Raw genomic sequence first — 12,635 nt, 5'->3', positions numbered from 1 at the left:
TGAAGCTTTTTCATTTTTCTACATATTCTTCCCACCTCTGTTGTATATCAGAATATAATACAAAGACTTTTTCGTGAAACCATATTTGCCATGGTTACTGAGAATATGAATTCTGCTATTCATTATGGTCATTAAACAGAGGTACAGAAATATAGATCGGATATTCCCAAACTTATTTGGCCTATCGTCCCCTTTTCAAAAAAAAAAAAAATTACTCAGTACCTCCCTGGAAATCTACTTTCTTTAATCCTTTAATAGTTTTTTTGAAATTTGCATCATTTCCAAAAAAATATAAAATATTTGTAAAAAAAAATGACATCTTAAATTTAATAATTCTAAATTTGTGGATTTTTTCATTTATTGAAATTTTGATGGTGCAATATTGTGTCATATAACCATATATTATATTATAAACAAGTCATTATATGCACATATTCCTGCTGATGCATGCTGGACTTCCTCACAATGTGTGACATGCTCTTCTGCCAACACTTGCTTGTTAAGTAAGACCTGTCAGCAGATTTGACCACTGCTCAGTTATAATTTGCATTTTGTGTGTTTATTTGGAAAATAATGTAACCACTGTGACTTTAACTCTGTTGCACAACAGATGAAACATGTATGAACAATTTTTCAAAATTCTCTTTTCTTTATGCTTCCACCACCCTCTTATTTTTATTCATTACCCGCCAATTTACACCTGAGGCAACTACCACACCCCTCAATCATTCCAGCGCCCCTAAGGGGTGGTATCACCCACTTTGGGAACCTGTTAGAGGAAAGTAGGAAGTATAGTGGTTAGACCTTTTTCTTCTTCTAAGTTATCCTTATACACACTAATAATAGATGTAGGTCTGGACCTGGAAAGAAAGTGAATAATAAAAGCAAAATAATTGATAAAAGGTAATTGATTAAAAAATGTGTTTATCTAATCTTAACTAATATAGGTTTACAGCACTAAATATGACCTTAAATTGTGTAGTCTTTTTGGCAAATGGCATTTTTGGCAAATAATTTTTTTTCTCTTTTATTTTTTTAGTTTACATTATTTCCACAAGATTTTGAGTTACAAATTTTCTCCCCATTTTTCCCCTACCTACCACTCCAAAACAGCGATCTCACTGAATATCCCCTCCCCCAATCTCTCTCCCATATCTTCCCCCATTCCACCTCCGACTTTCTAGTAGGGCACAGTGGATCTCTATGCCTCAGAGCCTGTATATCTTATTTCCCAGTTATATGTAAAATAATAATAATAATATATATTTTTAAACATTTGATTTTAAAACTTTGAATTCCAGATTCTTTCCCTTCCTCGTTACCCACCCTCATGGGAAGATAAGCAGTTCAATATAGGTTGTACATGTGTAGCTATGCAAAACATTTTCATAGTGGATATATTGTAAAACATTGACTATATTTCCCTCCATCCTATCCCACCCCCCACTTGTTCTATTCTCTACTTTGATCCTGTCCCTTTTCAAAAGTGGGTGCTTCCAAAGTCCCTCCGGACACATAGGCCCCCGCCCCCCCCCCCCGGTCATCCTCTTCCCTCCTATACTCTTGTAGGGTAAGATACCCTATTTAGTGTATATTTCATTCCCTCCCTAAGCCAAATTTAATGAGAATAAGGTTGACTCATTTCCTTTTGCCTTCCGGTAATCCCCTCCATTGTAACAGTTTTCCCTTGCCTCTTCTATATGAGATAATTTACCCCATTCTGTCTCTCCCCATCTCCTCTCATTATATTCCTCTCTCACCTCTTAATTTCACCTTTTAAGCATCATCCCTTCCTATTCAATTGGTCCTGTGCCCTCTATCTATGTATACATGTACATATATATACACACACTCACATATGTATTTATACGCCCATATACCCTCCTATATATATATGTATATATGTGTGTGTGTGTATATACACACACACACACACACACATTTATATTCCCTTCAACTATTCTCATACTGAGAAAAGTTTTATAAATCACAATTATCATTTTTCCATGTAAGAATGTAAATAGTTCAACTTTGATAAGTTTCTTATGATTTCTTTTCCCTGTTTATCTTCTCATGCTTCTCTTGCTTCTTGTATCTGAGTGTCAGATTTTCTATTCAACTCTGGTTTTTTCATCAAGAATGCTTGAAAGTCCTGTATTCCACTGAATGACCATATTTTCCCCTGAAACATGGTACTCGCTTTTGATGGGTAGGTGATTCTTGGTTTTAATCCCAGCTCCTTTGACCTCCAGAATATCATATTCCAAGCCCTTGGGGGCAAAGGCCAGACCGTATTCTCAAACTCCCAGTTTCTAAAGTCCACACTGCACTGACCTCTCACTTTGTCCTTAGTATCTATAGGTTAATAATTCTGCAAACCACCACAGCAGTTGGTGATCTTTAGTCCCTCCAGCTGGTGGCTGGTTTTGGCTACCCTGAGGCTAAAACCTCTGGCTCCCGTGGGGCTGGGCTGGGCTCCCAGAGCGCTTCTCTGACCCCTTCCTGCCGGCCTGCCGCACTGTCTTCAGTGGGAAGTTAGCTTCTCTCTGTCCTTTTGTGTGTTCTATAGCTCCAGAGTTTGTCTAGAGTAATTTTTTACATGAATTGGAGGAGGTGGAAGCGGGAGCTGCTCAGAAGTCCTTTTTCTACTGCCCCATCTTGACTCTTAATCCGGCAAATAAATTTTGAACCATCTCATAGTCCACCTTAGTTATAAGAATTTTCACAGACTTTTCATGGCTTTCTACACCCCTTTTAAAATAATCTGTTAAAATACTTAGCAATGCTTATCATGGCAAAATTCCCTTGTCTAACGTAATTCCTTTTGTTTCAAATTAAATTAATTTATTCCTATTTTGTTCTCTAATGGAGGTAGATGATAATATTTTATATTTAACCTTCATAAACTTAGAGAATATTAAATTCAAATAATTGCATTTCCTTGTGATTGCATTCAAATAATTTTATTTCCTTGAATAGCTTTTCCTCACAAATATTACTTTCTTTTTAAAGTCTTTTTAAATTTTCGACTTGAATACTAAAACCTAAATACATAATAAGAAAAGGAAAAGAACAATATTATAAACTTGAATATTAAAACTCAAATATAAAATAAGAAAAGAGAAAAAATGTCATGTGCACAGCAGAATGTAAGAGATTCAAAATTTATAGCAATAAATTTCCATTTCAACAAAGCCTGTATATTAAATTCTATACATTGTGTTGAAAGCTGTCCATCTTTTCTTTGTTTCCTTGTAGATTTTCTTTTATTTTCTGTTGCACATTTTTTTACTTTGTTCTTTTTTCTTCCTTCCTCTCCTCTTCCAAATCCCTCCTTCCCCTTTAATCCCACTGCTACAATTAGGCATGGATACACACACACACACATATACATATGTACACATATATACATATATAAATATATACTTGCCCTAACAGATTCTGCTCCTAATCTTTGTTTTTGTGTGTATCCCTTATTTCTTATCCCTCCTGACTCCTGTACTTTACTTGTACCTGCTACCTTGCCCTCCTATTACTCAACCTATCCCCTCTCTAAAGATCCCTCCCTTATCCTCCCATTCCCATTAATCTAAACCACTCTTTATACCCCACTTTAACCTATTCCTGTTCTCTGAAGATTCCTCCCATATCCTCTTCTCCCTCAGTATCCCCTTAGTATTTCAAAATTGAGAAGACTTTTCAACTCTTCTAGTTGTATATGTATTGTTCTCTCTTGAACCCTTTCCAATGAAAGTAGGTTTTCAGAAGTAACAGGTCTCCTCTCCCATCTAATTTCTCCATATCAGTTTTTCCTCTCCCATTTCATATGTTTAAGATAATTACTCTTGGGGTAGCTAGGTGGTGCAGTGAATAGAGCACCTACCCTGGAATCAGGAGGACCTGAGTTCAAATGTGACCTCACATACTTCACACTTACTAGCTGTGTGACCTTGGGCAAGTTACAACCCTAATTGTCTTGCCTTTGCCCCTCAAAAAAAAAAAAAAGATAATTGCTCTTTTTAGTTGTTCCTGAATGGCTTTACTTTTTCAAGTCATATCATGCTCAGATCTACCCCAGTCTTCCTTATGAACTACCCAAATACTAATAACATCTTAGACATACATTTTGTATTTTATATACATAAAATATAAACAGTCTATCCTTATTGTGTCCCTTATAATTGGTCTTTGGTATGTACCTTATGTTTCTCTTCTCTCTTGTGCATCAAATCTTCTGCTAAGTTCAGGTTTTTTTTTTTTTTTTAGCAAAGTCCTGAAAGTCTGACAATTCATTAAATTTCCATTTTTTTTCCTATTCAGAATTATGCTTATTTTTGCTGGGTATGATATTTTCAGCTGGAAACCTAGATCTTTTGCTCTTTAATCTAGAGTGTTCACCACTACTAGGTCTTGTGTGATTCTACTTGTGGCACCACCATATATAAATTGTTTTTTTCTTGTTGCCCGTAATATTTTATCCTTGAGGTGGGGGATTTGGAATTTGACAATAATATTCCTGTGGGTTGTCCTTTTAGGATCTTTTTCAGGTGGTGATTGGTGTATTTTTTTCTATTTCTACTCTCTGCTTTTGTTCTAATGCTTCAGGACAGTTTTCTTTAATTATTTCTTGTATTATTATATCAAGATTCTTTTTTGATCATATTTTTCAGATAATCCTATTATTATTATGTTTTCTTTTCTTTTTTTTTTTTTTAAGCAATTGGGGTTAAGTAACTTGCTCAAGGTTACATGGCCAGTTATTTCTGAATGTGGTGCTAAGTATCCGAGCCCGGATTCGATCCCAGGTCATCCCAACATTGGAGCTGGTGCTCTTACTCACTGAGCCACCTGGCCACCCCTAAGCAATTGGGGTTAAGTAACTTGCTCAAGGTTACACGGCCAGGTGTTTCTGGGTGGGTGCTAAGTGTCTGAGCCTGGATTTGATCCCAGGTTATCCCGACTCTTACTCACTGTGCTACCTGGCCGCTCCTATGTTTTCTTTTCTTGACCTTTTCTCCAGATAAGTTGTTTTTCTTTTCTTTTCTTTTTCTTTCTTCTTTTTGGAGGGGGAAGGCAGTGTAATTGGGGTTAAGTGGCTTGCCCAAGGTCACATGGCTAGTAAGTTTTAAGTGTCTGAGGCCGGATTTGAACTCATGTCCTCTTGACTTCAGGGCTGATGCTCTATTTACTGTGCCACCTAGCTGTCTCCAGTTGTTTTTCTTATGAGATGTTTCACATTATCTTCTATTTTTTAAATGCTTTATTAACTTCTGATTTACATCATTCGTTTATGCCAGATTTTGAGTTACAAATTTTCTCCCCGTTTTTCCCCCACTCATCCCCGCAAAACAGCAGTCCCACAGGATATCCCCACCTCCAATCTGCTCTTTCCCATATTTTCTCCCACTTTTCCAGTGGATCTCTATGCCTTAGTGCCTGTATATCTTATTTCTTAATTACATGTAAGATGGCATTAATAATAGTATACACACACACACACACACACACACACACACATATATATATATTTGAATATTTGATTTTAAAACTTTCAATTCCAGATTCATTCCCTTTCCCCCCTGCCACCCACCCCCACTGGGGAGACAAGCAGTTCAGTATAGGTTGTACATGTGTGACTAATGCAAAACAATAACATAGTAGATATATTGTAAAAGACTGACTATATTTCCCTCCCTCCTATCCCACCTCCCACTTGTTCTATTCTCTACTTTGATCCTGTCCCTCCAACTTCCCTCCCCCACAGCCTGCCCTCCCTTCCATCATCCCCCCTCTCATCCCCTTCCTCCCCTATTCTCCTGGAGGGTGAGATCCCCTGTTTAGTGTGTATTTCCCTCCCTCCTCAAGCCAGATTCAATAGGAATAAGGTTGACCCATTCCCTTTTGCCTTCCTATTCTTCCCTCCATTGTAACCATTTTCCCTTGCCTCTTCTGTATGAGATAGTTTGCCCCAATCTGTCTCTCCCTATCTCCTCTCATTATATTCCTCTCTCACCTCTTAATTTCACCTTTTAAGTATCATCCCTTCCTGTTAAATTGATCCCGTGCCCTCTATCTATGTATACCTATAAACGTATATACACACATTCACATATGTATTCATATGCCCGCATACCCTCATATAAAGACATATATATTTCTAATCCTTTCAACTACTGAGAAAAGTTTCATAAGTTACAATTATTGTTTTTCCATGTAGGAATGTTAATAGTTCAACTTTGATAAGTTCCTTTTGATTTCTTTTCCCTGTTTACCTTCTCATGCTTCTCTTGCTTCTTGTATCAGAATGTCAAATTTTCTATTAAACTCTGGTTTTTTCAGCAAGAATGCTTGAAAGTCCTGTATTCCACTGAATGACCATATTTTCCCCTGAAACTTGATACTCAGTTTTGCTGGGTAGGTGACTCTTGGTTTTAATCCCAGCTCCCTTGACCTCCGGAATATCACATTCGAAGCCCTTCGGTCCCTCAGTGTAGAAGCTGCCAGATCCTGGGTTATCCTGATTGTATTTCCACAATATTCAAATTGTTTCTTCCTGGCTGCTTGTAATATTCTCTCCTTAATCTGGGAATTCCGGAACCTGGCTATAATATTCCTAGGAGTTTTCTTTTTGGGATCTTTTTCAGGAGGTGATCGGTGGATTCTTTCAACCTCTATTTTTGCCCTCTCGTTCTAAAACATCAGGGCAGTTTTCTTAGAGAACTTCCTGGAGGATGCTTTCTAGGTTCTTGCTTTGGTCATGGCTTTCAGGTAGTCCAATAATTTTTAAATTATCTCTCCTGGATCTATTTTCCAGGTCAGTGGTTTTTCCCATGAGATATTTCACATTGCCTTCTATTCTTTCATTTGTTTGGATCTGTTTAACAGCATCTTGATTTCTCATAAAGTCATTAGCTTCCATTTGCTCCAATCTAATTCTGAAGCAATGATTCTCCTCAGTGAGCTTTTGAGATTCTTTTTCCATCTGGCAAATTCGACTTTTTAAGGCATTATTCTCCTCATTGCCTTTTTGAGCCTCCTTTGCCATTTGAGTCAGTCTGTTTTTTAAGGTATTATTTTCTTCAGTCAGGCTGTTGACTCTCATTTCATAATTTTCTTGCATTGTTCTCATTTCTCTTCCCAATTTTTCCTCCACTTCTCTTATCTGCTTCTTAAGGTCCTCTATGGCCTGTAACCAGCTTGTATTTTCCTTTGAAGCTTTTGGTACAGGAGTACTGACGTCACTGTTTTCCTCCTGTTCCATGCCTTGCTCCTTCTTATCCCCAAAACAGGAGTGTAATGTTGGAATCTTCTGTCTGCTTTGTTTCCTTTGCCTGCTCATTTTGCCACTCAATTACTTGACTTTTGGGCTTTTTGCCACAGTAGGACTCTGCCACCAGACAGGGGAGTTTTAGTCCCAAACGCTGGGGTTTTCTCAGCTGCCAGAGGTATTAGATGGGTACCCTCTCTGAGGTCTCCACATGCTCTGGCAAGCTGGACACACACCCCAGGACCTCCACCCTAGACTGCAATCCAGATCCAAGCAGGTCAAAGCAAGAGCGATTACCCCTCAGACTGGTGCTTGGTCCCCCTACACTCTGCAGGCCAGGAGTTGAAGCCGCCATGTGGCGCTGGCAGGCTGTGCTGGCGTCTCAGTGGTTTCTCGCCCCGGGGGCAAAAGCCACGCACTCCCACTTACTGGGTCCCAAAGTCCAGATTGCACTGGCCTCTCACCTTGTCCTTTACATCTATGTATTGATAAATCTGAAAAAGGCCACAACTGCTGCTGATCTGGAGTCTCTCTGGCTGGCTGGCAGCTGGTCGGGCCGTCCTGGGGCTAAAGCCTCCGCGTGGTGCTGGGCTCGGCTCCCAGAGCGCTGTGCTGGCCAATTCCTGCTGGCCTGCCGGGCTGTCCTCAGCGGGAGGTTAGCTTCTCTGTGTCATTTTGTGGGTTCTGCAGCTCCAAAGTGTGTTTAGAGTCCCCTTTTTACATGGATTGGGGAGGGTGGAAGCCGGAGCTGCAGGAAGGTCATGCTTCTACTCCGCCATCTTGGCTCTGCCCCATGACTCTCTTCTATTTTTTTTATTCTTTACATATTTTTTTTATTATATCTTGATCTCTTGTGACTTTGCTAGTTTTCCCTTTCCCAGTTCTGATTTTCAAGGAGTCATTTTCTTCCTTAAGATTCTGGATCTCATTTTCTAATTGGTTGACTTTCTTTTCATAATCTTCTTGGTTTTCTTTCAATTTTTTAAAAAGATTTTCCTGAGTTTCTCTCATTTGATTTTTAAAGTTTTTTTTAAGTTCTTCAGTGAATTGTTTTTGGGTAGGTGACCATTTGACATTAGTCTTTGGGGGTACAGAGGGTTTCTTTGCTTTACTATCTTCCTCGGAAGACAAACTCTGGTCTTTTCTATTCCCATAGTAACTCTCTCTGATTGGATTCTTTCTCCTTTGCCTGTGCTTTTAAAAAAAAATAGCTTAATTTCTGTAAACATCTCTAGTTCTGGGACATGGGTGATGGATGGTATTTCTGGCCACAGATCCTCCTTCAGTTCTCCTCTCTGATCTTGAACCCAAAACAATACTTTCAGCCTTCTCTTAGTGCCCACAGCCAGCACTGTCCCCACCCCACTGCTTCTGCACTCACCAGGTATGTGCTGATTGCTTCTTGCCCTCCTAGCTTCTCTGCAGTACAGCTGGGTCTGGTGTTCCTTTTAAGTAGAGGTTCCCTGGATCTTTCATGGCTCAGATGCCCAACTCCCCTCACTGTCCCAGGGGTAAAAGTTCCTATGGCTAGGGGTTAGGCAGCCTCCCAACCCAGCTAACCCTAGAGCTTTCCACTTGTTGTTTAAGTGGTCTTTAGCTTGGAGGTGTTTACTATTCACAGGGACCAATTCTTTGAATCTTCTCGATTGTCCCTAGAAGACCCCTGTTCTGCCCCTTCTCTTATTTATTTTTACCTCCCTATGTTTGCCCTGAGGTGCCATTTTATCTCCTTCCTGGAGGAAAATCTTGAGAGCTTGAAATTTTCTGACCTACTCTGCCAGTCTTCCCAGAATCCTCTCCCCAAAATATTATTTTCTAATAGCTGTATAACTTTTGTGGCTTTCCTCTGACATTTTTCTAAGTTCATGTATCTTGCCTCAGTGGTGGACTGCAGGATGAAAATATTATATTAAGAATCTGAGCACAAGTGATCATGTTGAGAGCATCGTGCTTACCTTAAAATATGATATAGCAAATAATTGATTTTTGAGTTTGTGCTCTGTTATGACGTATAAATCTTCTTGTAATTCTTGCAGAAAATTATTCACAATCTTGTTTTAGTATGTCTGCTTGAAGAAATTTATTGTGCCCCTGTGCTTTTCACATTTTATATATAATGATATATATATATATATATATATATATATATATATATATATTTGCTGCTAAGGGAATAATTTGCTCCACAGGAACTTCTGTCATGTTTTATTTGAAAGGGTTATTTTTTTTGGCTTTTATATTGTTGGGGGTACTTTTATTGTTTTTATTTGAATGACTAGTCATAGATATTTCCTTTGGTAAAATGATGGATTAAACTAGACTAGATGGTCTCTAAGTTCACTTTTAGCTCTAAAAATTGTGTAGTTGTCCTAAGCATTTATTGATGAATATTAAATTGTAGTTTGTCATAAATTTCGTATGCCTTAGAATTTTTTTCTTTATTAACTGTCAGCTTGGCACATGTATGCCAATATTCATAATTATTACCTGCAACCTGTTGAGTTGTCATGAAAGATTGTTACATTTACTTTAATTTTGGTGTTAAGTGCATCTTGTTGTATTCTAATTCTTTGAAAACTGGTAATCCATTAATAGTATATATAGTTATTCTCTTTTTAATAAAAACAATTTTTGATTTTTGTGTCCCTTTTATTTCTATATATGTGTCCCTCTTTTTTATTCAAAGAACAGTACATTTAATAAAGAATAAAAGAGAAAAAAAAAGCAGTTGAGGAAAACTAACCAATATATAAACCAAATCTTAATCAGCATTCCACACCCATAGATGCCCATTTATGCAAAGGGATAGAGTTGCATTTTCTGATTTCCTCCCTGGGTCCAGACTTAAGTCATTAGAATTACACAGCATTCTTTCCTTTTTTGGTTTGTTTTCTATTTACATTGTAGTAGTTATTGTAGATATTGTTTTCCTGCTTCTGCTCACTTTGTTTCATCATCACTTCCTTTAAGAGTTCACATACTTCTCTGAATTCCTCATGTTGTGGGTTTCATGATGTGTTATGGGTCTCAAAGAATTCAGACCACCTCTAATCCAGTTATAGGCATTTATTGAGACTGATGCTTCTCATGAAGCAGGCTAAGTTCCAAGAGGAACCAGCAACTTCAGAGAAAGCAAAATGAATTTTTGTAGGGTAAAGATATAATTACACATCAGAAATTATGAAGGTTCAAAAAGTAGGAGGGGTTTGTTAAGGGATTAGGTAATAGGGGAGGGGTCCCAGTTGCAGTAGAACTGTGCATGTGATTACCCACAGTACATATAGAAAAGTCTATTTGGGGGGGTATATATGTGTGATAATGATATTATAATAAGTCTCTCTATGTCATAAGTTCACCTAAAGGACAGTTTTTGCTATTACTGTACAGATGCCTACTTAAGGAAAAGTCCCTTCTGTTGTTTTGAGGTCCACATCTTGCTTGGGCATCGTGGTGGTACTGCTTTCTGACTGGCTGAGAATTGTGGTCCTGTCTGAGACTAGAAGGATGTGGTTGTGGTTGAGTGAATGGACACACCTGCTGTTTCTGTGGGAAATATGAAGAATGGGTCTTGGGGCAGTGGCTAGGGAATCCCATCACATGGACATGCCTGCTATTTCTGTGAGAAATATGAGTTCATGGACACTCCTGTTGTTCTAGTGAGCAGTGAGGCATATATGAAGAAGTTAGGGTATTGAGGTGTGTGTGGGGGTAGGGGCAGTGGGCTTGTATGAGGAAGTTAGAATATTGGGGCTGGGGGCAGCTTTGTTAGGATTCTATCACTTTTATCTTCATTTCTCTGATGCAGTAATATTGCATTACATTCAAGAACCACAGTTTGTTTAGCCATTCTCCATTCCATGGGCATCTGTTTTGTTTCTAGTTTTTTGTTACCACAAAAAGTGCGGCTATGAATAATTTAGTACATATGGGATCATTCTGTCTGACTTCCTCTGGGTATGGATCTCGGGGTATGGATATTTTTGTCACTTTTTTAAAGGATAATTCCAAAATTCTTTTCAGAATGGTTGGGCCAGTCCACATCTTAATGCCTTAGTGTATGTAGATTTTCACTGCCCCTCGAACCTTGACAATTTTTGTCTTTTGTCATCTTTATTAAAAGAGAGTCAGCTAGGTAGCAGAGTGGATAGAGGGCTGGATTTGGAGTAAAGAAAACCTGATTTCAGATCTTACTTCAGACACATTAGCTGTTTGGCTCTGGCTGAGTTACTACCTCTCTCACCCTCAGTTTCTTCATCTGTAAAATGGGCTAATAACAGAAACTATGAGGTTAAAATCAGATAACACTTATAAAGTACTTTGTAAACCTTAAAGTGATATAGAAGTGCAAGCAAATGCATTCTTAATAATTTTGCTAGTTTGAAATGAAACTTCAGAGTTATTTTGATTTGAGTTTCATTTCTTAACGATTTGGGTGAGAGTAATTAGACCTATAATTTCATTGGTACAGGGAACTCTTAGTGAGGAAATTACTGCTACCAGTATATTTGTTCTGCCAGCAACTTGTAGTCTTAGAGAAGTTCCTTGGAGCACTGCGACTCGTTGGAGCTCAGTGACTTGCCAAGGTCAAACAGTTATTACGAGTTGACAGTTCTTTTGAGAGCAGTTTTTGCTCCACGTCTCTTGACCAGTTTTCCTTTGGACAGTGGCTCTTAGGCTTATGTTTTTGAGTTTCCTATATGTTTTGTATTCACAGTCAGAATATGGGATTAACCATAACATTCCATATCAGTCACTATGTTGGATAAAGAGACTTTACTATAATTACACTTTAATTTCTCTTTAAGTGCTATAGGGATTTTTCCCTACTTTGGGTTAATAATGCATCTTTTAATTAAACATCTTTAATAACACATGAAAATAACAATAAATGTTAATAAAATAATAAAACATCTTTTTTGAAGGTTATTGAAGAAATAGAAGAAATGATGCAAGAATCACCTGATCCAGAAGATGATGAAACCCCAACACAGTCAGACCGTCTCTCCATGCTTTCCCAGGAAATCCAAACCCTTAAGAGATCTAGTACAAGCAGTTATGAGGAGAGTAAGAAACCTTACTTAGATTTGTATCTTTGAACAATTTTCCCCTTTTAGATAGTTTGTATAAATTTGATCTATGATATCTTCTATCTTTAAAAGTGTCTTTCCTGTCATTACACCTGGGATATTTTAGAACCATGGTTAGAACTAGAATACATAGAATAATGACATAATACAATTTAATAATTTATTACTCCGAATAGCTTTTAAACATGTATGACTAGCTTGAAATTATTTAGGTGCTGGTTACTTAGCAGCTCAACTAATTATTTCTGTATGTCTGATCTTCCAAATGGAGTAGACATTGT

General features: G+C 37.9%; 1 protein-coding gene across 2 annotated transcripts in view; it reads left to right on the top strand.

Annotated features, from left to right (window-relative positions):
* Nucleotides 1-12,635, top strand: part of FEZ2 (fasciculation and elongation protein zeta 2) — a 62,948-nt gene that overhangs the window by 22,174 nt on the left and 28,139 nt on the right. For both annotated transcript variants that reach the window (XM_069072194.1, XM_069072195.1), the window contains exon 4: nucleotides 12,190-12,331. In XM_069072194.1, coding sequence (XP_068928295.1) covers nucleotides 12,190-12,331 — 142 coding nt within the window. The remainder of the gene's footprint in view (nucleotides 1-12,189; nucleotides 12,332-12,635) is intronic.

Source organism: Petaurus breviceps, unplaced genomic scaffold (assembly GCF_028583685.1).
Source record: "Petaurus breviceps papuanus isolate PSGF00001 unplaced genomic scaffold, PetGlider_PUasm1.0 90845, whole genome shotgun sequence".
Taxonomy (NCBI): domain Eukaryota; kingdom Metazoa; phylum Chordata; class Mammalia; order Diprotodontia; family Petauridae; genus Petaurus; species Petaurus breviceps.
Note: the sequence above shows the minus strand (reverse complement) of the source record. Positions and strands in the feature narration are given on the sequence as shown.